Below are 23,602 nucleotides of genomic sequence, written 5' to 3'. Positions count from 1 at the left end.
TGACTGTCATTTTAGGTCCTGTAGGCTCTCAGGGGCCCTCGCCTTTGCATTGCATAATGGCTAGATATGTGTCTCTATGCGTATTTATTATTATTTTTTTATTATTCAAGTTCTATATGCTGTCTATATACAACAATCGAATGCATGTAAATTAGTGTTTTGACACTTTTATTTTTATATAGAGTATATATATTTTTATATAGAGTATATAAATTTTTTTATTTTTATATACTCTCTCTCTCTCTCTCTCTCTCTCTCTCTCTCTCTCTCTATATATATATATATATATATATATATATATATATATATATATATATATATATATAAAATATATATCCATGTATCCATCACAATAGATATTTAAACAGTTATTTAAGTAACTGAAAAAATATTTAATATTTTAATTATATTATTTAATATAATTTAATATGTATTATTTGATTTTAAAATACATTTATAATACATTTTATAGCTAATTTATTTAAATGGGAATGCTGTATATGAAGTAGTTTATAAAGATCTGCCGTTTGCATTTACTAATTATAATTAACACATGATCAGTCTTTTAAGAGAAAACCCTTTTTTTCCACATGAAGATTCACAGACCACACAAGATTCACAGACTACTTACTGGTAATGAATTACATTAACGTATGCTGGGGCCCTGCTTCATGCTGGTGCTCAGGAGAAGGTTATTTTAATTCACAGTTTAGTCTTTAAAACAAACAAGTCCCAGGTGGCTCTTTCTAAGCATGCATTTTCTCTTTCGTAAAACATCCTAATTTACAGAGATGTATTAAAAGGTTTGAATGACATCATTGTCACAGGGATTACATCATTTGGTTAGAAGGGTTCTCTGCTCCCAGAAGCCCTTGTGGTTGTGGATGTGCAATTAATGGTTTTGATGGAATGTGCTTGGCAAACATATACAGTCTGGCCAGTTCCTATACGGTAGGATCAGACATGTATAACACCGGCCTTGTAAAACAGACTTCGCTCCATTAAACATAATGTGATGTCTTGCACATTGATTTTCATGTGTGTAGCTTGCAAATGAAGCTCCTTACTGGAAGGTGAGACCGCAAACCCTAAGGAAAGTTTGATATTTTGAGAAAGAAATGCTTGTAAATTCAACCACACAATCATCATAAGATTCTTTTGCTTTCTTTCAGAAACCATGATTGTAAGATTCAGCCGGCTGAAGAGAGGTCTCTTTCTTCTGGGGATGCTCTTTACAGTGTCCCATCTTGTGCTGTCTGAGGAGGTGCTTCCTGCAGAGAAAGAAGTCACATTCAGCCATGTCTACAGGATTGACTCTGGTTGTAAGCAGGGTTCTCAGGTGGGAGAGCTGTCCCAGGACCAGGCCTCAGAAGGACAGTTAGTCACAGTGGATGGAGAGAATGACATTGTCTTCAAACACAACATACGTCTACAGTCGGCTGGTTGTGGATGTGCAGATTCGGAGGATTTCAAAGCTCTGTTGTACCGTGTAAATGGCCTGGAGGAGGAGGTCACCTACCTAAAGAGCCAGTGTGCTCAGGGTTGCTGCAGAGGAGGGTCAGGTATTCCCCGATTTTGAGAAACTAAACATCAGCCTACCTTAGTAGCGCACAGTTGGAGGGGCGGCACAGTGGCTCAGTGGGTAGCACCAAAGACTATAGATATAGAAAGACGGTTCACTCCTATTACTTATGAATGGAAGAAACTGCAATGCGCAATATGGCGGAATATGTCCTGCCTTCTAAGTAAACGAGCCAATCACTGATTGATAAAGTCATTGCGTCACTGCAGCTGCCGTTAGAAGGTCCGGTTCCCATAGAAACCTAAAACTCACGCATAGGAATGCACATGTGCATTGGCTCATCTAGCCTGAAAAATATGCTTTTTAATGCTATTTGAGCATAAGAAACAACATTTATGGGACAGTTCATGTCAAATTTTGTTGCTGGTTTTGAAATTTTTATTTAATTGTGAGTTTTCCAAGCTGTTTTTGAGATTTCAGGATTCCCCCATTCAAATAGATAGGACTTGAAGTGAATTGAAGACGCTAAATTGTCCATGGTTGTGAATGTGTGTGTGTGTGTGTGTGTGTGTTAGTCCCAAGCCATATAACGGGGAGGGTTAGGGAAGGACCTAGCAACCTACCCTGTAAAAAAATCATTGCCAAGAAAATTCATGGACGGTCTCTACAGATAGAATCATCAAGAGTTGGATGCCACTAAAATGGTAATAGAAAGATAGTGCATAGTTGAAAATTTTAGTGCGTAATGAAAAAAGTCCAAAATGCATTGTTTTATGTGTCCCTTATCACATGTGACACCCCAGCCTTTCTGTCTAATTACATACACATCTGTAATATAGGCTAACTTTCTATGTGATCCGTTACATTAGGCCAGAATGATCAGGAATGTCATTCTGGCACCTTCGATTAAAAATACTGAGTTGTATGTTATTTTGAATTTAGAATGCAGAATTTTAAGTTAGAATGCATTGAATTTAGAATTTTATGTTTCGGTTCCATTTTTGAATTTAAATTGAATTTGAATTGAGGTATCAAACAGGAACTAGAATTAAAATTAAAATTTGAATTTAGAATTTTTAAAAGGCAGTACCATTGAACAAAATAAAAACATGTCAAGAAAGTTGATTGTTGTCTTGACAGCCTTCATATCTTGCATTAGAATCACAGATTTTAGGGTTCCCCAACCTACAAAATCTCATTAAACTCCTGTCTTTTATGTGATGTTTTCTTAATAAGTTAATACTATTCTCCTTTGCTAGGCGTGGACACCAGCTGCAGTGGGCATGGCACATACCAGCATGACTCTTGCAGTTGTAAGTGTAACCCAGGCTGGGAAGGTCCAGACTGCTCCGTCTCATCCTGCCCTGATGAATGCAATGATAACGGCCGTTGTGTTGACGGACGCTGCGTTTGCTATGAAGGTTACACCGGCCATGACTGCAGCCAGCTCACATGCCCCAATGACTGCAAAGATAAAGGCCACTGTGTGGATGGCAAATGTGTGTGCTTTAGTGGATTCTCAGGCGAAGACTGCAGTGTTGCAACCTGTCCGAATGACTGCATAGGTAACGGACGCTGCGTTGATGGACAGTGCATCTGCGATGAGGGATTCTTCGGAATCGACTGCTCCATGGGTAAGATTGTCTTCAGTGTGAAAATGTGAAGTTGATTTACAGAAAAATAATTTGAGTGTCTATTTACACCACCTTGTTGGCAGAGGCTATTTACACTAACTCCGCCCACTATTGTCTGATTGTGCCAGATAAAATTACAAAAGAAATCCTGCTGATAACATGAACAGTGGTAGGTGGTGTTAGTTTTTGATGCGACCGACCCAAGATAAATAGCATCTAACTACTATTTACACTTAGTGCAAAGAAAATACTGCTATTTTCACTTAGTGAACAGACTAATAAGAGTCACTCTCTTTGTAATCAGAATACCCTGATTGCGTTGTATGGTATGTGCATGATTCACTAAAAGAACCTGTACATTATAGTCTTTCATTCAGAATTTGGACAACACTGGTCATGCTATTTGCTATATATACCTAAAATAAATCTTAGATTAAAGGTGCCCTAGAATTAAACATTGAATTTATATTGGCATAGTTGAATAACAAAAGTTCAGTACATGGAAATGACATATAGTGAGTCTCAAACACCATTGTTTCCTCCTTCTTATGTAAATTTGATTTGTTTAAAAGACCTCAGAAGAACAGGCGAATCTCAACATAACACCGACTGTTACATAACAGTTGGGATCATTAATATGTATGACCCCAATATTTGCATATGCCAGCTCATGTTCAAGGCATTACACAAGGGCAAAACATCTGGATGTGCACAGCTGAATCATCAGACTAGGTAAGCAAGCAAGGACAGCAGTGAAAAATGTCAGATGGAGCAATAATAACTGACATGATCCATGATAACATGATATTTTTAGTGATATTTGTAAATTGTCTTTCTAAATGTTGCGTTAGCATGTTCATTCAGAATCAAATGTAAACATCCAAATAAATACCATACTTATGCGATTAGACATGTTGCATGACGAACACTTTGTAAAGATCCATTTTGAGGGTTATATTAACTGTGTGAACTTTGTTTATGCTGTTTAAGGCAGTCGCGAGCTCCGGGGGTGGGGAGCAGGAGAATTTAAAGGGGCTGCACCCTGAATCGGCTCATTTATAATGATGCCCCAAAACAGGCAGTTAAAAAAATGAATAAAAAAATTTTCTATGGGGTATTTTGAGCTGAAACTTCACAGACACATTCAGGGGACACCTTAGACTTATATTACATCTTTTGAAAACACGTTCTATGGCACCTTTAAGTAAATTATCCTGAAAAACCTGATTATTGTAGTTTGTTGTGGCTTGCTAACTTACTATTATTAGTTCTGGCAACTTTCAGGAACACGAAAAATGCATCTCAATTAAGTTTTTCTATTACAATATACTCATATTTTTGAGTTGAGCCAACAAGCACCACACATGAGTTAGATCAATGCAAATTAATGCATGTAAGAAAAAAAACAGGTATACAATGAGAAACTTTATGTACTAAAATACACCCCTTCCCTTTCAAACTTTTATGTATGCTTTATTTGAGGGGATTTTGCAAGATAACAAAGTGAGGGGCAACTTTTCTAGTTCAAGCTTCAACTCTGTGCAAACTTTAAAGAGTAAATATACTGCTACTCCTATACTTTTCCAATAAATGCTTATATAAGAGCTAATTGAACACTTTGAGGTAGTTCATTTGCCCGTATTAACTCTCTCTTTCAGTCTCCTGCTGGAAGAAATCAGTAAAAGATAGGCCTCATTAGCACAAGGGAATTGTTTTTCATCAATCCTTTTCTGTTCCATGCGTTTCACCCTCAGACCTTCAGACAGAAGTGGAGTGCCTCAGAGTTGGAATGCATGGATAGATGAGCTGAGTTTCAAAAAATATTAGCCAAGGCCAGAGCCTTAGGGTGTGACATATTATCTGTGTTAACACTTCTGAAATGGCTTCTTAGGGGAGTAAGGGCACAGTGTAATTTACTGCAAGAATGATAATAGTAGGGAGTTAAAAGCAAGCACTGCAAACTAGCCAAACAGATCAATTTAGCTGTTACATTCTCATGATCTTGACACTAATTGGCTTTGGAATATTACTCGAGGGTTTCAGCTGTCCATAACTTGTCTGAAAGATTTTCCATATCTAATGCTAAAGGGAACGGTCATCGTTAATAAAACACACTCGTTCGTGCGTATATGAGGATGTCTGACTTGTAAAACCTTATGAGGATTCTGGGATGATGATTTAAAAGTTATACAATGAACACCAGAAGCAATGAAAAATATAGGGGGTATTATATTAAGGCCCTGTTTCCACCTGGTGTTAAGATGTGTTTTGGTCAATCAGATCACAAGTGGACGACGCTAAATAGAGATGTAAATGGGGTGTAAAATGTTTTGAGCTTTTCCACTTTTGACCACTTCTAGAGGTAGTCGAATACGCATTTGACCGGATTGCTTTCGTAGTGGAAACACTCAAGTGATTTGTATTCGAACAGCCACTAAAGTCCGTCTACTGACCTAACATTATGGGAAGCGCGCTAGCCAGACGGGACTTGTCAGCTAAAGACCCGAGTTTGGTTTGAAGGCGAAAATCGTACCAAGCACAATGTTCAATCACCATTCTCACTATTTCATGGCATTCGGGGTGGTATCGGCTATTAGAGCAGAAATGAAAGCTGTTACTCTCCGTATGTTTTTCCGTCTTCTCCAGTAGCGTTCATACAGTATGTAAATTCCGCAAGTCTATTTTGTCCATTATATCGAATCATCTGTAAAAAAACACACATTTACCAGCCCATAGACCCTCCCCTCGAAGAAATAAGGATAGAAGTACAGACAGATTCAAATGTGGAAACGGATATGTGTCTCCCTCGTCCACTTGTGATCCGATACCAGGTGTAAACAGGGCCTATGAGGTGTTTATTTGGATTTGAATGTTTTAGTACTTTTAATACCCAAAAAAATGTCCAAAATGATTTTATGCATCATTATTATACCATGCGTCTGGCAGAACAGAGTAAAAATGGACATAAATGTGTGAATATGACATGTTTTTGTATAACAGAACAAACAGAATATTCCTTTCAAAACTAAAACAAACAAAAGTTTGGGGTTGGTAATATTTTTAATGTTTTTGAAAGAAGTCTCACGGTGGCATTTATACAAAAATGATTTATTATTTACAATACATTATTACAAAATTATTTATACAAAAATACAATTCAAAACAGTAATATTGTGAAAAAAATATTACAGTTAAGTAACTGTTCTATTTGAATATATATTAAAATGTAATTTATTCCTGTGATGCAAAGCTGAAATTTCAGTATTATTACTATTAGTCTTCAGTGTCACATGATCCTTCAGAAATCATTCTAATATGATGATTTAAGGCTATAATAATTTCTTATTATTATCAGTGTTGAAACCAGTTGTGCTGCATAATATTTATGTGAATGCTTTTTTTGGAAAACGTTTTGATTTATAGAACATTTGAAATAGAAATAGATCAATTTAAGCCATCCTTGCTGTATAAAAGTTTTAATTTCTTCTTCATTTCTCAACAACAATTTGAACAGTAGTGTACTGTATAAATAAAGAAATTTGTGTTCCAGGCCTAGGCTGACTGGATTATGTGGAAGTGATTACAAACCTACATAGATTAGACCTGTGTGAAAAAAAACAGAGAAAACACGATTCTACATCAATCGTAAATGTGGTCGATCATCAGAAGATCAGTGTGGCAACTTTGTTCTGACCACAATGAGACTAGTGGGTTTTGGTGGATGTCTTAATGGCAGATTAACACAGTGCAGATGTTGAAGATTAGATTTACCTTCTATGAAAACAACTGCTGTTGCCACAGGTTTAGACACTGCATAAAAAGTCTGTGCAGCTTTGTTCTAAAAAATATAAAGTGATTGTGACATCATATATTTATTACAGATCACAATAAAGCACAATTAAAACAGCATTTATGGTTATTTAAAGATACTTTAAGTGCCAGGCTGATGTTTCTCTGGCTAGAAGAGCCACCGCTGTTGATTTATGTGTTTCCAAGTCCAAACAGAACTGTGTTGTAATTGTAATTTAATTGCTTTGCTTATCCCATACAATCAATCAGTGGGAACATGCATTTCCGGCACTTATGCTTTCTTTCCAGCTGGCTGATGATAATTCATTAGTTCTGCTGGCCTTTTGGGGTATTATTTACGGTTGAAATTGTTATTGGCAAACCCTGGAGAGAACGGCGGGAATAGCCATATTAACTGCCACTGGATGGAAAGGCTCCTGTAGAATTGAAGGAAAACATTTGGCTTCCTGCCCCCTCGCCATGTGAAACAATGTCCAAACCTGCTGTTGATTCTTTCCTGGGTAATGTGGTCTCCACAGCACCCTTTTTCACCCCCTCATCGATCTCCCTGATTTTTTTCCTGCCTCTAACAGTGTTTCCTTAAATCCACTGTAACCCGGTGGGTAATGTGTTAATGGAAACTTCGTTCCCTGGGCTGCTGACTGTCTGGGGCCCTCGGTTTGTTACTGGGGCCTCCCTGTATTCTTCCTCCTCTGATGTGCAGTTTTGTTCAAATCCCTACGTATTGATGGAGGCTTGAAACCACAAAGTAACCAGAGTGAAAATGTAAGATCTCCCTAAAATAGCCAGCTAAGATGTTCAGTAAACCTCAGGATCACCTGGTATTTGGCAAGATGAGCTGCAAAAATGTGAACAAGCTTAAGAAATGAAAGAAGAGAACTGGGAAATAGAAACTCTTAAAGGGATAGTTCACCCAAAAAATAAAAATGCTGTCATTTTTTTGCTCACCTTTGTGTCATTTCAAGATTGTCAGATTTTTTTCTGAGGGACATAAAATCTGAAGTCTCCCACTGGTGAAAATCAAGTTTTTAATGTTGTTTATACTGTATGTCTATGTGGTGGTTTTAATTAAGACAAACCATGTGCAAATTCATAAGTCAGCACCATTGCTGAGTATTTTCTATTTAAAACTGCAGTTATCTAATGACAGTTTTAAAAACGCAGTTTGAAATCACTGGCGTCTATGACATCACAAACTACCTTGTAACCAATAACGTCAACGTGTCGGCGGGCTTTAGCATATCATTAACTGACCGCGCAAGGAAGTCTCAAAAGAAGCCAGGATATCCCGGTATATTTTTCTATTAATATGAAAAAATCGGGTAGATATAGCGGGTGTATTATGATGTTATGATGAACTATATGCCTTTCTCCACTGATGTTCAAAGCGTTGGATACTGATTTTACAAGGCAGCTATCTGACTCTGAGATGTCGAATGGGAACATGGTTTGTGTAACATTAACAACACATTATTAGCTGTTTGATAATATAGTCAAGCAAAAAGCTAATCATATTAATTACCGTTATGTGTCCGATGTTGATACCATTGTGCAGCGTTTACCTGAGTAAGTTGTCTAAGTGGATCTCTGAGCTGATGTGAGTGAGTGGAGGCAGGGCTAATTTGCATTTTCATGGATCCATGTATATTAAATGAAGCAAGAGTGCAGAATTACATTCAACCAATTTTAAGGCATGAAAACATTTTGTTCACCGGAGAAAAAAAAAACGCTTAAATATGTCATTTTGGTGATCAAAGATGAGTTCTAAGGGATAAAATTATTTACTACAGGGGGACTTTAAATGTAATTAAAGGGAATGGGGACTGGGGCTGTCAAGCTCTGAAATGACAAAAAAAGAACCATAAATGTATCATAAAGATGGCCCACATGACTCAGGGTGCAAGTCTTTTGCAGTTCAGGGGTCTCATTTATAAAACTGTGCGTAGGATCCCTACTAAAAGTGTACGTACGCGCAAAAGCTAGATTCTGCGTACGAACAAAAAAAATCAGATTTATAAAACCATGCGTACGCCAGAACCTGTGCACAAATCCCTTTATAAATCCCAGTCAGCGGAAGATTGTGCGTACGTGCATCTCCACCCTGTCTCCTCCCCGAAATCACCATATATGGAGCTTATGACGCCTAGTTTTACTATGCATAACCTCATCTGCATATCATTTCCATACACGTTCCCAACCACGTGACACCATGGTTAACACCGTCAAAGGTACAAGACATTGGAAAATATTAGATATATGGACTATAAATGCCATTTGTGCCACACATTATATTGATAAAGATCATCCAGTATCCTCTTTATGTTTTAGTATAAATATATCAAAATATCCATAAAAACAAAATTGTATAAAATACTTCAGATAAAGGTTTTAGAATAGAGTTGATTCATTCATTTCCACTGGCCTAATAGTATTTTAATAGTTTATGCAGTTTTGCTGATGAGGTGAACATATCTTTTAGGAAGTTTATAGGCTATTTTTAGTGGAAACAGATCGGACTACTTATTTATTGCAGTGTAAATACAATTGTCTGACTCGGCGCGTCACTGACAAAGGATTTTAAAAAGAAAACATGCAAATCTTACCGTTTCCCTCAAAATATATCCTTCAAATGGTAATTGTTGGAAGATGACATGCAGCTGTGGTTGTACAGTAAGATATTATCTTTTGACCTATTCAAACTGGACAACGGACCGTTCGACCACCGAATCCAGCAGTGTCTTCCATAATATCTAAGTTAACTGATCGTCATTCTCGAAAAAATATTTTGTCATAACATCTGCAGTTTAGTTTAAAGAGGAATTATTGTGCTTCCAGCGCTCCTCGCTGTCATAAAACAGCGTGTCACTGGAAAAGTGATCGAAAGTAGCACATCTACTATCTCAATTCATATCACTTTGTCTCCAGAATGTGCGTACGCACGGCTCAAAGTTTGCTTAAAGGTGCGCACATTCTCCCGTCAAGTTTGTTTTTATGGATCACAACCTTTGCGCGGGAACTGGCGTACGCACGCTTCCAGCCCCGTTTTTCGCGTACGCGCGCTTTATAAATGAGACCCCAGGTGATTTAAAAAAAACTAAATGTTTTTAGTTAATGAAAATACCCCAATGTTATCTGATGTAAAAGAATGCTTCTGAACTTCCTGTGGTTACAACATTGTTTTGTACATCAGTTCTAGGACCAAAAGGCCTCCGTCTGATCAAAGTCACAGATGTATCTCTGCTGGTGGAGTGGGAGTCTGTAAGAGGAGCTGAGTACTACATCCTGTCCTACTATCCAAAGGGAGACGAGGGAGCCATTAAAGAGGTCCAGGTGGAAAACACGAAAAACTCCTACCTAATCACAGGCCTCAGACCCGGAGTCACGTACATAGTGCAGGTGTACGCTGTCATCAGGGGCATTAACAGTGAATCTGATGAAATAGTGGCTACAACCGGTAAGATTAATTGCTTAAAATGCTATAGATATACTTGTAACAATGCAATATTAGGGGTTTTATTTATTTATCTACAGCTTAAAATAGATTTTTTGTCTCCGGTGCTTTGCAGACAAAAGAAATAGTGGTATTTGTGTTAACCATAATGCCAGATGTAACTAAGCTTGTAGTGTTCAATGAATTGCCAAGAACACATTTTCATGGAAATTAATGTTTGCAGTTGTGCAAAAATAGGAAGAGCGCTACAACATTTTGATGTGGTTAGCCTTAAATTCCCTTACAGCACACTGAGAAAGTGCTGATCATCTGGATGTGATGACAAAGATGAATGGTCAGCATGGGACATTGTCAGTCACTGGTTAACAAATAGTTTGAAAGTAATCATTTCCTTCACAGAGATGAGAAGGGCCAACTTAGTCTGAAGTGGTAGAATACACGGCTGTAACTCATTTCTGTCATCTGTTGGTGGAATGTTGAAGACAGATGCTTGTAAGAGGAGTACCAGAGATATCCAATCAAAAATATGAAAGAAACGGCATTTGGATTTGCATTAATTTGCATGATTTGCCACCTAAAAGTGTCACTGCAGCAGAATCACGGTAAAATTAAGTAAAAAAGTTTGGTGGGAGAGTGAGATTTTTTTTTTTTTTTTAGTTTTTCAACTCCACTGTTCTCCACTGATTAATTATTCAAAATGAATTACATACATTAACATTTGCTTGGAAGAAAACCTAGATTTTATTAATTAAATGTAGGTAGGCAAATTACCTCATGTCTCAAAGCACATAACATTACAATAATAATGAACATAAACAACTTACAGATCACTTGCTTGTGCCACCTGACTGCTGCAGATTCATTTGGGCGTTGATAGTGTTGACATAGAAACGCGTAAATCAGAGTCTGAGGTTCGAACTCAATATAAGCTTGTTGTTTTGGTTCAGGAGGAACTGTAAAAGGCAGCTGCTGTTTGTTTGCCGGAAATATATACAGCTATGGAAAAAATTAAGAGACCACTCCAAGTTAAGAAATCAATGTTAAGTGGTCTCTTAATTTTTTCCATAGCTGTATGTTGATCGGGATGTAGGACATCCTATCATTGCATTCGGACCGAATGGACAAACATTTTTTGGCCCTGAGACTTCGACAGAACATATGTGTACATATTTGAATGTTTAGACTACTTCTATTATTGATTGCTATCAGGATGTGAAGATAGTTTCAACCAGTATAGCAAAAAGGTTTATAAAACAAATTGCCTACCATACTTTTAATTTATTAGGACCCTATTGTAATTGCTCTGTCAATTCTTCTTCTTCTCCGAAATGAATTGCATTTCTGATAGCCTAAGCATGCTCGAAAACTCATGAAACTTTGCACACGTGTCAGAAGTGGTGAAAATGTATGTCTGATATGGGTACATATCTGATGTATACCTACAAAATTTCAATTAAGTGCCCTTCGTGCTATGTTTCACGTATAAGTCGGTAGACACAGCCCAATACCAATACCCTGGGAGCAAAATCTGAAAACCCAAAAGGAAGTGGGATATTTAGAATTTTCTCTGCAAAATGTTTGCATTTTTTGCCATTTCCAGACATTGTACTTTAACAAACTCCTCCCAGTGATTTTATCAGATCAACATCATATTTGGTCTAATCTAAAGGCTTTTGTGATGTTAAATTGCGAAGATCCTGAGATTTTTAAGAAAAAATTATCCATGGATGAGAAATACATTCAGAGAATGTAGGGTAATTCTGCAATACCACTGGTAAACAAAATGTTTGCTTTTGCATGATTCACACTGAGTTTAAAGATAAAGATTACTGTCATATTGCACAGTGAAACATAAACAAAAATCACTTTAAGCTGTTTACTGTGCATAACAGATTTTGCCCCCGCCTGCTTTTCTCTTCAGAGGTCTCTGGTATTGAAGGAATAAAGGTGCTGGGCCAGACAGAGGACTCCATCCAGGTGGACTGGAAGAACCCCGCAATCGCTGTGGATTTCTTCAAATTGACCCATGCTAGCCCTGATGGTCAGGGAGGAGAGGAGAATGTGGCAATGAGCCAGGAGGCCAGAACCAAGCACACCATTGTAGGTCAGTCCGTCTAATGCATCCATCTGCTGTCATGGGTCCCTGAGCTTCAGACAGAGTATTTTGAATTCAGTGACTGTGTAGTGAGAACAACATGAATGTGTGTTTTTCAGGCCTCAACCCAGGAACAGAATATCAGATAGGTGTACAAGCGATCAAAGGTGAAATTGAAGGCAAGCCATCGTACGCCACAGGGGTCACAGGTCAGTAATATGCTTCGCTAGCAATACATAAAGTGGAAAATAAAATTTATGAGTTTCCACTTTTGTTTTTCTGTCATAGTGGGGACTTTCCATTGACATCTATAGGACGTTTTGAGCTAATGATATTTTCAGATCTTATTTACAGATTTTAGATTTTCTGTAAGACTAAAAGTCATTCTTTTTTTATTATACAACATTAATATTTAATATGTTAATTAACCCGCTTCTTTGTGTCACATTTTATTATTCTTGTGGGTACATTTGGTGCACGCAACATAGGTGAAACCTGACCTACGTCTGTATATAAATTGCAACTTTAAAATATACTGAAAGAAATTAAGGAAGCGAAAAATAAGAGACAAATAGATGCAGAAATCAGATTATTGTTCTGATGTTGATGCTAGAGATAGCAATCTTTACCACAACAAACTTTTAATGGAGGGAGTCCTTTCATGCTTTCGTACTTTACTCTCAGAAAATATTTTCTTCTGAAAGGGTTCAGTGTCCAATGGTAGTTAAAATCTTTACAACCCAGTGCATAAGACAGATATTTTCCTTGTCACCATAAATCAATTAAATTGCTTCCTTGACTGAAAAAACAACAAATCCATTTTATTATTTTACCCAGGGCTATCGAAATGTGGCAGTTCTAACATTTCTTGCACTAAAAAAATACACATGTCCAAAACCAACAAATATTCATGAACAACCCTAGAGGCATCGGTTTCTGTATTATTATAGGTATCTTAGTGGCTGGTGCTGCAGATATTTAAAAGGTAGTGCTCCAGTATGCTGTAGAGCTGATAGTCTGCCAACAATGAGATCTTTATACTAACTAAACCTGTCAAATGATGTTAAATGATGATGATACATTACTATTGCGGTCTGTAAATCCCCATTAGATGTGTGCAATGATGTCTAATGAAAAGAAGTCTTGTGATTTGTGTATGTCTGTGCCTTTTGGAAATGTTGCAGAAAAATTCTGATGGACTGCTCATATAATATTCCCCATATTAAAATGTCAATTAGCCATAGCCCTTAAATCATTAAAAGTCATTTTTCATGTTTTAGGCTTAAATTTCATAGCCTAAATGCTTGGACTAATATTTATGGCTATTTAAGAGCTGTAATATTCCCTGTTTAATATTTATGAGTCAGTGCTTTTGGCCCAATAATAAGAACATCCCTTTAGAATTATGGTTAAAGACACAAAATTATGGTTGCAAAGAAAACTTATCATACATAACGTACTCGGTTACTAACGTAACCTCGGTTCCCTGAGATACGGAACGAGTACTGCGTATGGGAAAGGTCTCCTTTTTCCCCGTTACTGAAGCCTTTTTCAATAACGCAGTGTAACTGCATCGTCATTGGTTCACTCATAGACAAGTTGTTGAACCAATGACGGCGCGGCATAGCCGCTCGGCCTATGGCGACAAAGCCCGCGAATATTCCCGCCGAAATGGGCGGGGTAGCTATATAAGCAGGCGCGTCGCCATAGGATTTCAGGTCATTCGACTGAAGCGACGACACTGAAGCCGCAGCCTCGTGGCACGGCATGTAACGCAGTACTCGTTCCGTATCTCAGGGAACCGAGGTTACGTTAGTAACCGAGTACGTTCCCTTTCGATACTTCACTCGTACTGCGTATGGGGAACGAATTCAACCGCGCCGTGCCACGGCAGGGAACGACTGGACTTGTCTTGGACACCGCGAGGGAACCAGAGGACAAGTGAGAAGGCTGGAGCCGTCGAACCCTTGTTACACTACTAAAAGGGGAGTTAACTCCCAGAGTGGCATGAAGCGGAGCTCAATAGAGGCCGCTGGATCATACCGAGATGACCGAGCTTGTAAGGTCGGGACATCCAAATGATAAAAACTGACAAAAGTGGACGGCGAGGACCAGCCGGCTGCCTCACAGATGTCTTTAATCAAAACTCCACTAGACCAGGACCAAGAGGAAGCAATTCCTCTAGTGGAGTGGGCTCTAACTCCTATGGGGCAGTTGAGGCCCATAGAGGAGTAACAAAGAGTGATAGCATCGACTATCCGACACGCAAGACGTTGCTTTGAGACTGAAGACCCTTTGGTGCAGCCACCAAAGCAGATAAAGAGCTGATCGGATTGCCGGAAAGGCTGTGATCGCTCAACGTAGGTCCTTAATGCCCTGACGGGGCAGGCCAATTCCAGCTCTCGCTTGTCCGACGAGGGAGGAAGCACTGAGAGGGAAATGACCCGTGCTCTGAATGGAGTCAAGACCACCTTAGGGACGTAGCCATGCCTAGGTTTCAAAACGACTTTGGAGTCGTTGGGCCCGAACTCAAGGCATGCAGGGCTCACGGAGAGGGCCTGCAAGTCACCAACTCGCTTAACCAATGCTAGTGCAAGTAGCAGAGCGGTTTTGAGCGTCAGGGGCCTGAGGTCAGCTGAACGCAGTGGCTCAAAGGGAGGCCCTTTAAGAGCTCTGAGGACCAAAGAGAGGTCCCAGGTGGGAACAGTGAGAGGACGAGGAGGATTTAATCGCCTAGAACCTCTCAAGAAACGCACCAGGAGGTTGTTTCGTCCCACTGACTGGCCAGCAATAGGAGCGTGAAACGCTGCAATGGCTGCTACGTAAACTTTGAGCGTTGAAGGTGTGAAACCCAGACTCAAACGCTCCTGGAGAAAAGACAGTATCGGAGATACGTCACACTCCACTGGGTCTATGTTGCGTGTAGAACACCAGTCAACAAAGACCGACCATTTCTGGGCGTAGAGGCGTCTCGTGGACGGAGCTCTCGCCTGAGAAATGGTATTCAGCACCTCCCTGGGGAGGTTAGCAGGCTCCGTCGAGGGACCAGAGGTGCAGAGCCCAGAGTTCTGGCTGGGGATGCCAAATCGTCCTGTTCGCCTGAGAGAGGAGGTCCCGTCTCAGGGGATCGCCACGGGGCTTTCGTGGAAAGCCTGAACAGCTCTGAGGACCAAACTTGGCTCCTCTAGAGCAGGGCCACCAGGAGGACTCTGTGCTTGTCTTCCCTGATTAATCTGATGATCTGCAAGATCAGAGCAATCGGGGGAAAAGCGTAAAGGAGGGTGCTGGGCCAGACGTGAGCCAGCGCAATGTCCTCCTTCGAGAAATAAATTGGGCAGTGAGAGTTGTCTTCTGAGGCGAAGAGGTCTACCTCTGCCTTCCCGAAGAACTCCCAGATCGTGAGAACTGTCTGGGGGTGGAGCATCCACTCGTCTGAGGGGACATTGCTCCGGGATAGCATATCTGCTCCCAAGTTTGTTCTCCCGGTTGTGTGAGTCACTCTGAGCGACTTAAACCTTGGTAATGCCCATTCCAGAAGACGCTTCGCCAGAGCGCATAAGCGGCTGGACGAAAGACCACCCTGGTGATTTATGTATGACACCATTGTCATGCTGTCCGACTGGACTTAAGACGTTGCGTCCCGTCAGGTGTGTCTAAAAGGCGCGAAGGGCTCGAATCACTGCCAACATCGAGGCAGTTGATGTGCAGATGGCTTCTTCATGAGACCACGAGCCGAAGGCCGGTCTGCCCTTGCAAAGAGCACCCCAACCTGTGTTGGGTGCATCTGTTGAGAGCACCGTTCTTCTGAACACCGCCTATAGGGGTACACCTTGACTGAACCATACAGGGTTCATCCAGGGTTTCAGAGCTGTCTAACAGGCCTGATTGACCCCGAAACGCAGGCGGCCGTGCCGCCAGGCGTGAGGAGGGACCCGGAACTTCAACCAGTATTGCAAAGGCCGCATCCGTAAGAAGGCAGAGCTGCAGAATCGGGAAGGCGGAAGCCATCAGCCCTAGCATTCTCTGGAAGTACTTCAGAGGGAGACAGGCTCTGTTCCTGACCAATGCCGCGAGCTGCTGAATGGCCAGAGCGTGCTCTGGCGATACTACAGCCGTCATACGGGCTGAGTCGAAGACTGCACCCAGGAACATTATACGTTAGCTGGGGAGCAGTGAGCTCTTGGCAAAGTTGACCCTGAGACCCAGACACTCCATGTGGCTGAGTAGCACGGATCTGTGATGCTCCAGCTCAGCTCGTGACTGGGCTAGGATGAGCCAGTCGTCGAGAAAATTGAGAACCCGGATTCCCAACTGTCTCAGTGAGGAAAGCGCCACGTTCACGCACTTGGTAAAAGTGCGAGGAGCTAGGGACAGCCCGAATGGAAGGACCAAATATTGGCAAGCCACGCCTTCAAATGCGAATCTCAAGAATCGCCTGAGATGGGGGGCTATCTGGATGTGAAAGTATGCATTTTTCAGGTCCAGCAAGCAGAACCAGTCCCCGGGGCAAACCTGCGCGAGGATCTGCTTCAGCGTTAACATCTTGAACTTCCATCTCATGAGGGAAAGGTTCAGGAGTCTGAGGTCTAAGATGGATCTAAGACCGCCATCACTCTAGGGAATGAGGAAGTAATGGCTGTAAATCGCTCTCTGAGGGGAGACCATTTCTATAGGCCCCTTCTCGAACAGAGACATCACTTCGACTCGGAGGACGTGAGCGTCGTCCGTGTTTACTGAAGTGGGAAGCACCCCGCAAAAACGCAGGGGTCTGCGAGCAAACTGGAGCGAGTAGCCTTGAGATATTATCCCCAGAACCCACTTGATACTCCGGGGATGGCCTGCCAGGCCCGCGTGACAAGGGGGTTGAATGGTGCCGGTTGGCGGGCCGCTGGAAGGGGGCCTGCATACCGGCTAGTTTTTAGAAATGCTCATGCATCCTCATGAACGTGGCTTGCGGGGTGAAACCGGCAAACGACACGCTGAGAAACTCAGTAAACAGATATATGCTTCTTGGAAAAATATACATGTGTCCCACCTGAGTCAGGGGAGAGCATCAAGATATATTCCACAGAGCGGTGTCGGAAGTGAGACCGCTCTACCTCAATGAACATGGCTTGCAGGGCAGAGCCAGCAAGTCACATGAACAGAGGTCCAGCATAATGAGCATGTTAGTTCCACCAAGCACAAGTGAGCATTGAGCTCGCTTTCAGTGAGCGCATACATCCTCATGAACGTGGCTTGCAGGGGCAGGGCCGGCAAACGACACGCAGAGAGACTGGAATAATATGCTACATCAACTGATATGCTGAATATAAATAACATAGGTCTCACCTAAGACAGGTGAGAGTGTCGTTATATTTCTCAAAGGACGCTTGCAGGGCAGAACCGGCAAGCAACGCGCTGAGAAATTCAGCAAACTCGGCAGAAATACGCTGTATCAACTGTATATATACACATATATATATATATATAACATATGTCTCACCCGAGACAGGGGGAGAGCGACATGTTATATTTCTCAATGAAGCGGCTTGCGGGGCAGAACCGGCAAGCAACGCATAGAAAAACTACAGAATCAGCTCCATTAATACAGTATAAAAACATGTTTCTCGCCCGAGTCGGGGGAGAAGGTCACGTTATATTTCTCAATCGACGCGGCTTGCGGGGCGGAACCGACAGCGACGCGCATTGAGATAAGGAAAAATACACTCACACAAATAGAAAATGTATCATGAGTCTCGCCTAAGTCAAGAGCATCATGTCAAATTCAGCTGAGAGATTGTTAACTTCTGCAAAAATCTGCTATATAAACTGAATGTTTATAACATGGGAGTCACCCAAGAGGGGGAAAAGTGACATGTTATATTTCTCAAACGCGGCTCGCGGGCAGAACCGGCGAACAACGCATAGAGAAGACTGAGTGCATACAGCAGAAAGATGCTCCATTAAATTAAGCATATAACATGTTTCTCACCCAAGCTAGGGAAGAAAGACATGTCATATATCTGAATTAACGCGGCTCGCGGGGGAGGGACCGGCGAGCGACGCACATAGGGAGAAATAAACTCACTCAGATAGAAAATGTATCACGAGTCTCGCCTAAGTCAGGGGAGAGTATCATGTCAAATTGAGCTGAGAGGGCGAGAGCTCGCATCCTCAACGAGCGCGGTTTGCGGGGAGGACCCGGCAAATAACGCGTTCGGAGACGGCATTTGAAGCAAACGCCAGCAAGAAAGTAGAAAAATAAGCTCTGTACTCACCTGACGGAAGACGGCAGGGAATAAGCTGAATGCTCTCAGATGCTGAAGGCGGCACGAGGGCGGCGCGGTGAACAGCTGCTAGAGAACGAAGATCCGCGGAGCGATTGGCTCTGCATGTGCCACAGTTGTGGCGCGGCATTGAGGCAACGCCGCCGCCATGAAAACGGCGATTGTAGCTCTTTTAGAGCAGCGAGAGCCGCTGGGAAAGCTCTTTTAGAAAGCGGCGTTAAGCCGCGGGAAAAGCTCTTTGAACGGCGCCGGATGGCGGCAGGAGACGCGCTGAGAGGCGGCCGGAAGCGGGAAGCGGGCGGCCCGAGAGCGGCGCTCGAAGCGGCAGTCTGCGAGGGCGCCGGCGCTGTCTTCGTTCGGCGGTCTCAGCTCAGTCCGCTGCGGGAGCCTCTTCAACGGCGGCGAGAACTTCTCCCTGGCGAGCTTCTTCCAGGCGGCGAAGGCTTCAGCCGGAGATCAGCGAAGAGTGATATGAAGTCGTCGCTGAAGGAGAGAGAACTGAAATCCTATGGCGACGCGCCTGCTTATATAGCTACCCCGCCCATTTCGGCGGGAATATTCGCGGGCTTTGTCGCCATAGGCCGAGCGGCTATGCCGCGCCGTCATTGGTTCAACAACTTGTCTATGAGTGAACCAATGACGATGCAGTTACACTGCGTTATTGAAAAAGGCTTCAGTAACGGGGAAAAAGGAGACCTTTCCCATACGCAGTACGAGTGAAGTATCGAAAGGGAACCACAGTAATGTTCATAGGACGACTTTAATATATCAAATGTAGGGCAGGGAAATGCTAGATTTTGTATTCAACATCTGGGTCTTTGAATTATTGCTGTAAGCATAAATATAGTTTACTTTGTCAGGCTATTTACATAAGGGAATTCAGCTCTTAGGCAAAGGTGCTTGAGATAGATAAATTAGCTGTACTCTGACTCTGCTGATTAGAGTTTGCCAAGTCTCATAGTCAGCCGATCAGTTCGAAGGATGAATGTAGGGCTGTTTTGTCTGAGGAGGCAAGTGTGGTGATGTAGTGGTGAAAATAATTGACAGTGAAGGGGAACTAACAGTTAAGACCGGAGGACCAGATATGATGAATAAAGACTAGGAGTCAGAGATGCAATCAAGAAGCTCCTTGGACATTATCTCCACCTGTCACGTGGAAGACTGGGATTCGATTCCCCGCCATGGAGACCTTGTCCTTGAGGTTGTGGCCTAATTGCTGGAGAGTCGGACTTGTAACCCGAAGGTCATGGGTTTCGAGTCTCAGTACTGGCAGAAAATGTAGGTAGGGGAAATGAATGAACAGTGCTCTCTTCCACTCTTATTACCCTTGAGCAAAGCACCTAACCCCCAATTGCTCCTGGGGCGCCACACCAAAAATTACTTCAGGTTTAATGATTCTCATTAATTAAGACATAGATAAACGTGGAAAATTTCCACACATGGACATATAGTTTTAAGCATATATCCATTGATTCTATGGATGACAGCAGCGGTCCTGGTTTAGGTAAGAAGTGACCCATCATGGTCACGTATCAGCGTTTCTAGGCTTCAGTTTGTCTGAAGATGAGACAATTCATTTCATCTCCCCTGGGTGTCACTTGTTCACCTCAGTCAGGATGTATAACAAAAGATACTGGCACACACACACACACACACACACACACACACACACACACACACACACACACACACACACACACACACACACACACACACACACACACACACACACACACACACACACACACACACACACACACACACACACAGCTGCTTCTTCTTCAATGTTCGAGTTGTTTGAGCTCTAGCTCTGAATTTCCCAAAACATATTTTGTCTCAGTAAGTGGTTCAGACAATATTCGTCATTATTATTCTCTAGTGATTGAAAATGAAAAGTAAAGTAAATGCTTTTAACTGTGATTTGGTCACACGAGACAGGCCTGAGTGAACTAGGCTGTCCTGTTCAGCTAGAAAAGTCAATATATGTTTTATCATGTGTTGGGTGCTTCTCTCAAAAACAAGGAGAGAACATGTTCCAGTGAAAAGACATCTCATTCTATACATAAATCTCATAAGCTTGAAGAAGTCGACAAATTGTTTAATATTTACAAGGGTTGATTAATAACTTGATTACAAACCACTCAAAAGGATATACATTGAAGTGGCAATGGATTCAAGAATCCAGCCTTTCAACAGTAGCTACATAAATATAGCAAAATATGAAATCCAATAGTGGTCAAATAATAGTTTGTAACAGAAATACAGGCACATGTGTATTACATAAGCTGCAAGTGCTTGTGTTTAAGCTGTCTACTATATAAGTATTGGTTTAATTGAGATCATTTTACTCACCTTAAAGGGATAGTTCACCCAAAAATGAAAATTTAATGTCTATCTATTATTACCAAGATGTAGGTGTCTTTGTTTCTTCAGTAGAGCACAATTGATGATTTTTAACTCCAACCATTGCCGTCTGTCAGCCGTATAATGTGGGTCAATGGGAACTTCTTTTATAAGAGTAAATAAAACTTCCTTAGACAAGTCCAAATTAAACCCTGCGGCTCGTGACGACACATTATTATCCTAAGACACGAAACAATCAGTTTGTACGAGAAACCGAACAGTATTTATATCATTTTTACCTCTAAAACACCACTATTTCCAACTGCGTTCAGCACTCATTTAGTGAGGTCTGATCGCGCTCTGACAACGGAAGTGATGTCTCGCGCTTATACTTCAATGAGTGCTAGACATTACTTCCATTGTCAGAGCGCGATCAGACCTCACTAAACGAGTGCTGAACACAGTTGGACATAGTGGTGTATTAGAGTTAAACAATTATATAAATACTGTTCAGTTTCTCGAACAACATGAGAGTGAGTACATAGAATGCTAATTATTTTTGGGTGAACTATGACTTTAAATGAGCTTCAACCGAAAGCACACTTCTTCTTCAGGCTATTTGATCCCTGTCAGTTAGCTAACACCTGACTTCATACTAGTCCAACAGTGCTAATCCCTTCCAAGCAAAGAACATTTACTTTACACAGTCGGGGTGTTGCCAGAAAAGTCGCTGGACACTTTAGCTCTGTGTTTGATCTTTTGAGCATTGCTCAGAATGATTGTATATTGGTAATAAGGGGCTTCTAGAAGAAATAGTTAAGGTGTTATTCAGAGCCGGAACATATGTGGCCCATTCACATATTTGTTGGACCATAAACACTTGACACTACTACAGCTATGAAACTAAGGGCATGTTCACACTTGGCAAGTTTGGTTTGATTAAAAAGAACTCTGGTGCGATTGCTGTGCTAGTTCATTTGAATAAGTGTGAACACTGCTATCCGAACCCTGGTGTGCACCAAACAAGTGGACTGAGATCCATAAAAAGATGGGTCTCGGTCCGCTTTCAAACGAACTTTGGTGCGGTTCAACTGAAATATGAACGCAGACATGTAAACGAACCAAAAACAGTGCATGATGTCACAAGATGTGACCCTAAAAAGAATGTCAAGCATACCTGTTTTTTCTTTTCATAGTTGCGATGTTGCCCTTTACAGTTCAGTACAGGCATCTGAACCACGTCTCCTCGCAGCAGATCTCCATTTATGTGTGTTGACACCTTTACACATAAGCTCTTCACGAGTTATCAGCTCCATCATATGTACGCACATGCAGCAAGTGCATTTAGCCCAGCTCACCCAGTTTTGGATGTTCAACAAGTTCGGTCATAAATAAAAATAAATATGCATTTTTTTTTTTTGTATCTTTAGATTAAGTGTTAAAAATGACAGTGTGAACGTTAAAGGATTTTTTTCGTTGACTGAGAATCCAAAGACTGTTACTGAGTTTTTCAAATGAGCGCATGCGTAAGAACAGCCCCCCTCCTTCACAGCTCACTTCAAAGGAACGCCTCCCAAAAATCGTGCCCGAGTAATGGAACACGAGTGTTTACCACCGGCATTCGCTGTGTCGTGTTTTTTGGATTCATTATGTCGGACTCACCGCAGGTAACTCATAATCTGCAGTTGTCACTCCTGTCTCCTGACAAAAACATTGCATGCGGCGCCTGTGGAGTGTGGAAAGTTACTGGAGCGCGCAGCCGCGCTCGTCTCTCACAAGGAACGTCACGGCAGTCATTGACAAGTCAAAGGGCCAGTCGCGTAAACGATTGGCTGATGTTTTTAAGGCCCTATCTCGTGCACAGATGATGTATATTAATATTATTACTTTCAGTGCACCTAATAACTTTTATCAGTTAGTAAAGACAGTTTCAAGTAATATTGCAAAAATGTATAAAACAAAACATCCTCTTTAGCACCTTTAAGTGAACCAGGGCTAAATGTATAATTTTCTTTTTTGGTCTGGACCAAAAGAACCAAGAGAACCGAACTACAAGTGTGAACACACCCTAAAAGCTACCGAGCAAATACAAATGGCAGAACATTGAATAATATTAATATATAAAACAAAAAAGAAAATTCCCTAGGTCAACATATGCGAAAATTCGACTCATTAATATCCATGAAAACAAAAAAACGTTTTAAACCAAAAGATATACACAATATACCATCAATACAGACAAGTTACCATGATACCAGCACCACCAAAAGTAATTAATTGTGTCTGCTTTACTAAGAAACACATGCCCATTGTGACGCATTTAACAGATGCATGATTTTATCGCAAGTTAGAACAGCCTGAATTGCAACCAGTGACAAACAATAGCAATACAGTGAAATAGTCAACTAACTTTGACCAATTACCTAGCCCTCAAAACATAAAAAAAAATAATTCATCATACCTTTAGCTTACTCAGTA

General features: G+C 41.3%; 1 protein-coding gene across 1 annotated transcript in view; it reads left to right on the top strand.

The window, feature by feature from the left end:
- Nucleotides 1-1,177: 1,177 nt before the first annotated feature.
- The window catches only part of tnn (tenascin N), a 37,593-nt gene continuing 15,168 nt past the window's right edge, over nucleotides 1,178-23,602 (top strand). Inside the window, exons 1-5 of the mRNA XM_067361875.1 lie at nucleotides 1,178-1,562; nucleotides 2,782-3,156; nucleotides 10,157-10,420; nucleotides 12,339-12,521; nucleotides 12,632-12,721. Of these exons, the coding sequence (XP_067217976.1) occupies nucleotides 1,178-1,562; nucleotides 2,782-3,156; nucleotides 10,157-10,420; nucleotides 12,339-12,521; nucleotides 12,632-12,721 (1,297 nt within the window). The remainder of the gene's footprint in view (nucleotides 1,563-2,781; nucleotides 3,157-10,156; nucleotides 10,421-12,338; nucleotides 12,522-12,631; nucleotides 12,722-23,602) is intronic.

This window comes from Chanodichthys erythropterus, chromosome 16, assembly GCF_024489055.1.
Source record: "Chanodichthys erythropterus isolate Z2021 chromosome 16, ASM2448905v1, whole genome shotgun sequence".
In the NCBI taxonomy this organism is placed as follows: domain Eukaryota; kingdom Metazoa; phylum Chordata; class Actinopteri; order Cypriniformes; family Xenocyprididae; genus Chanodichthys; species Chanodichthys erythropterus.
The sequence above is the reverse complement of the archived record's forward strand: the minus strand, read 5'-3'. Positions and strand labels throughout refer to the sequence as shown.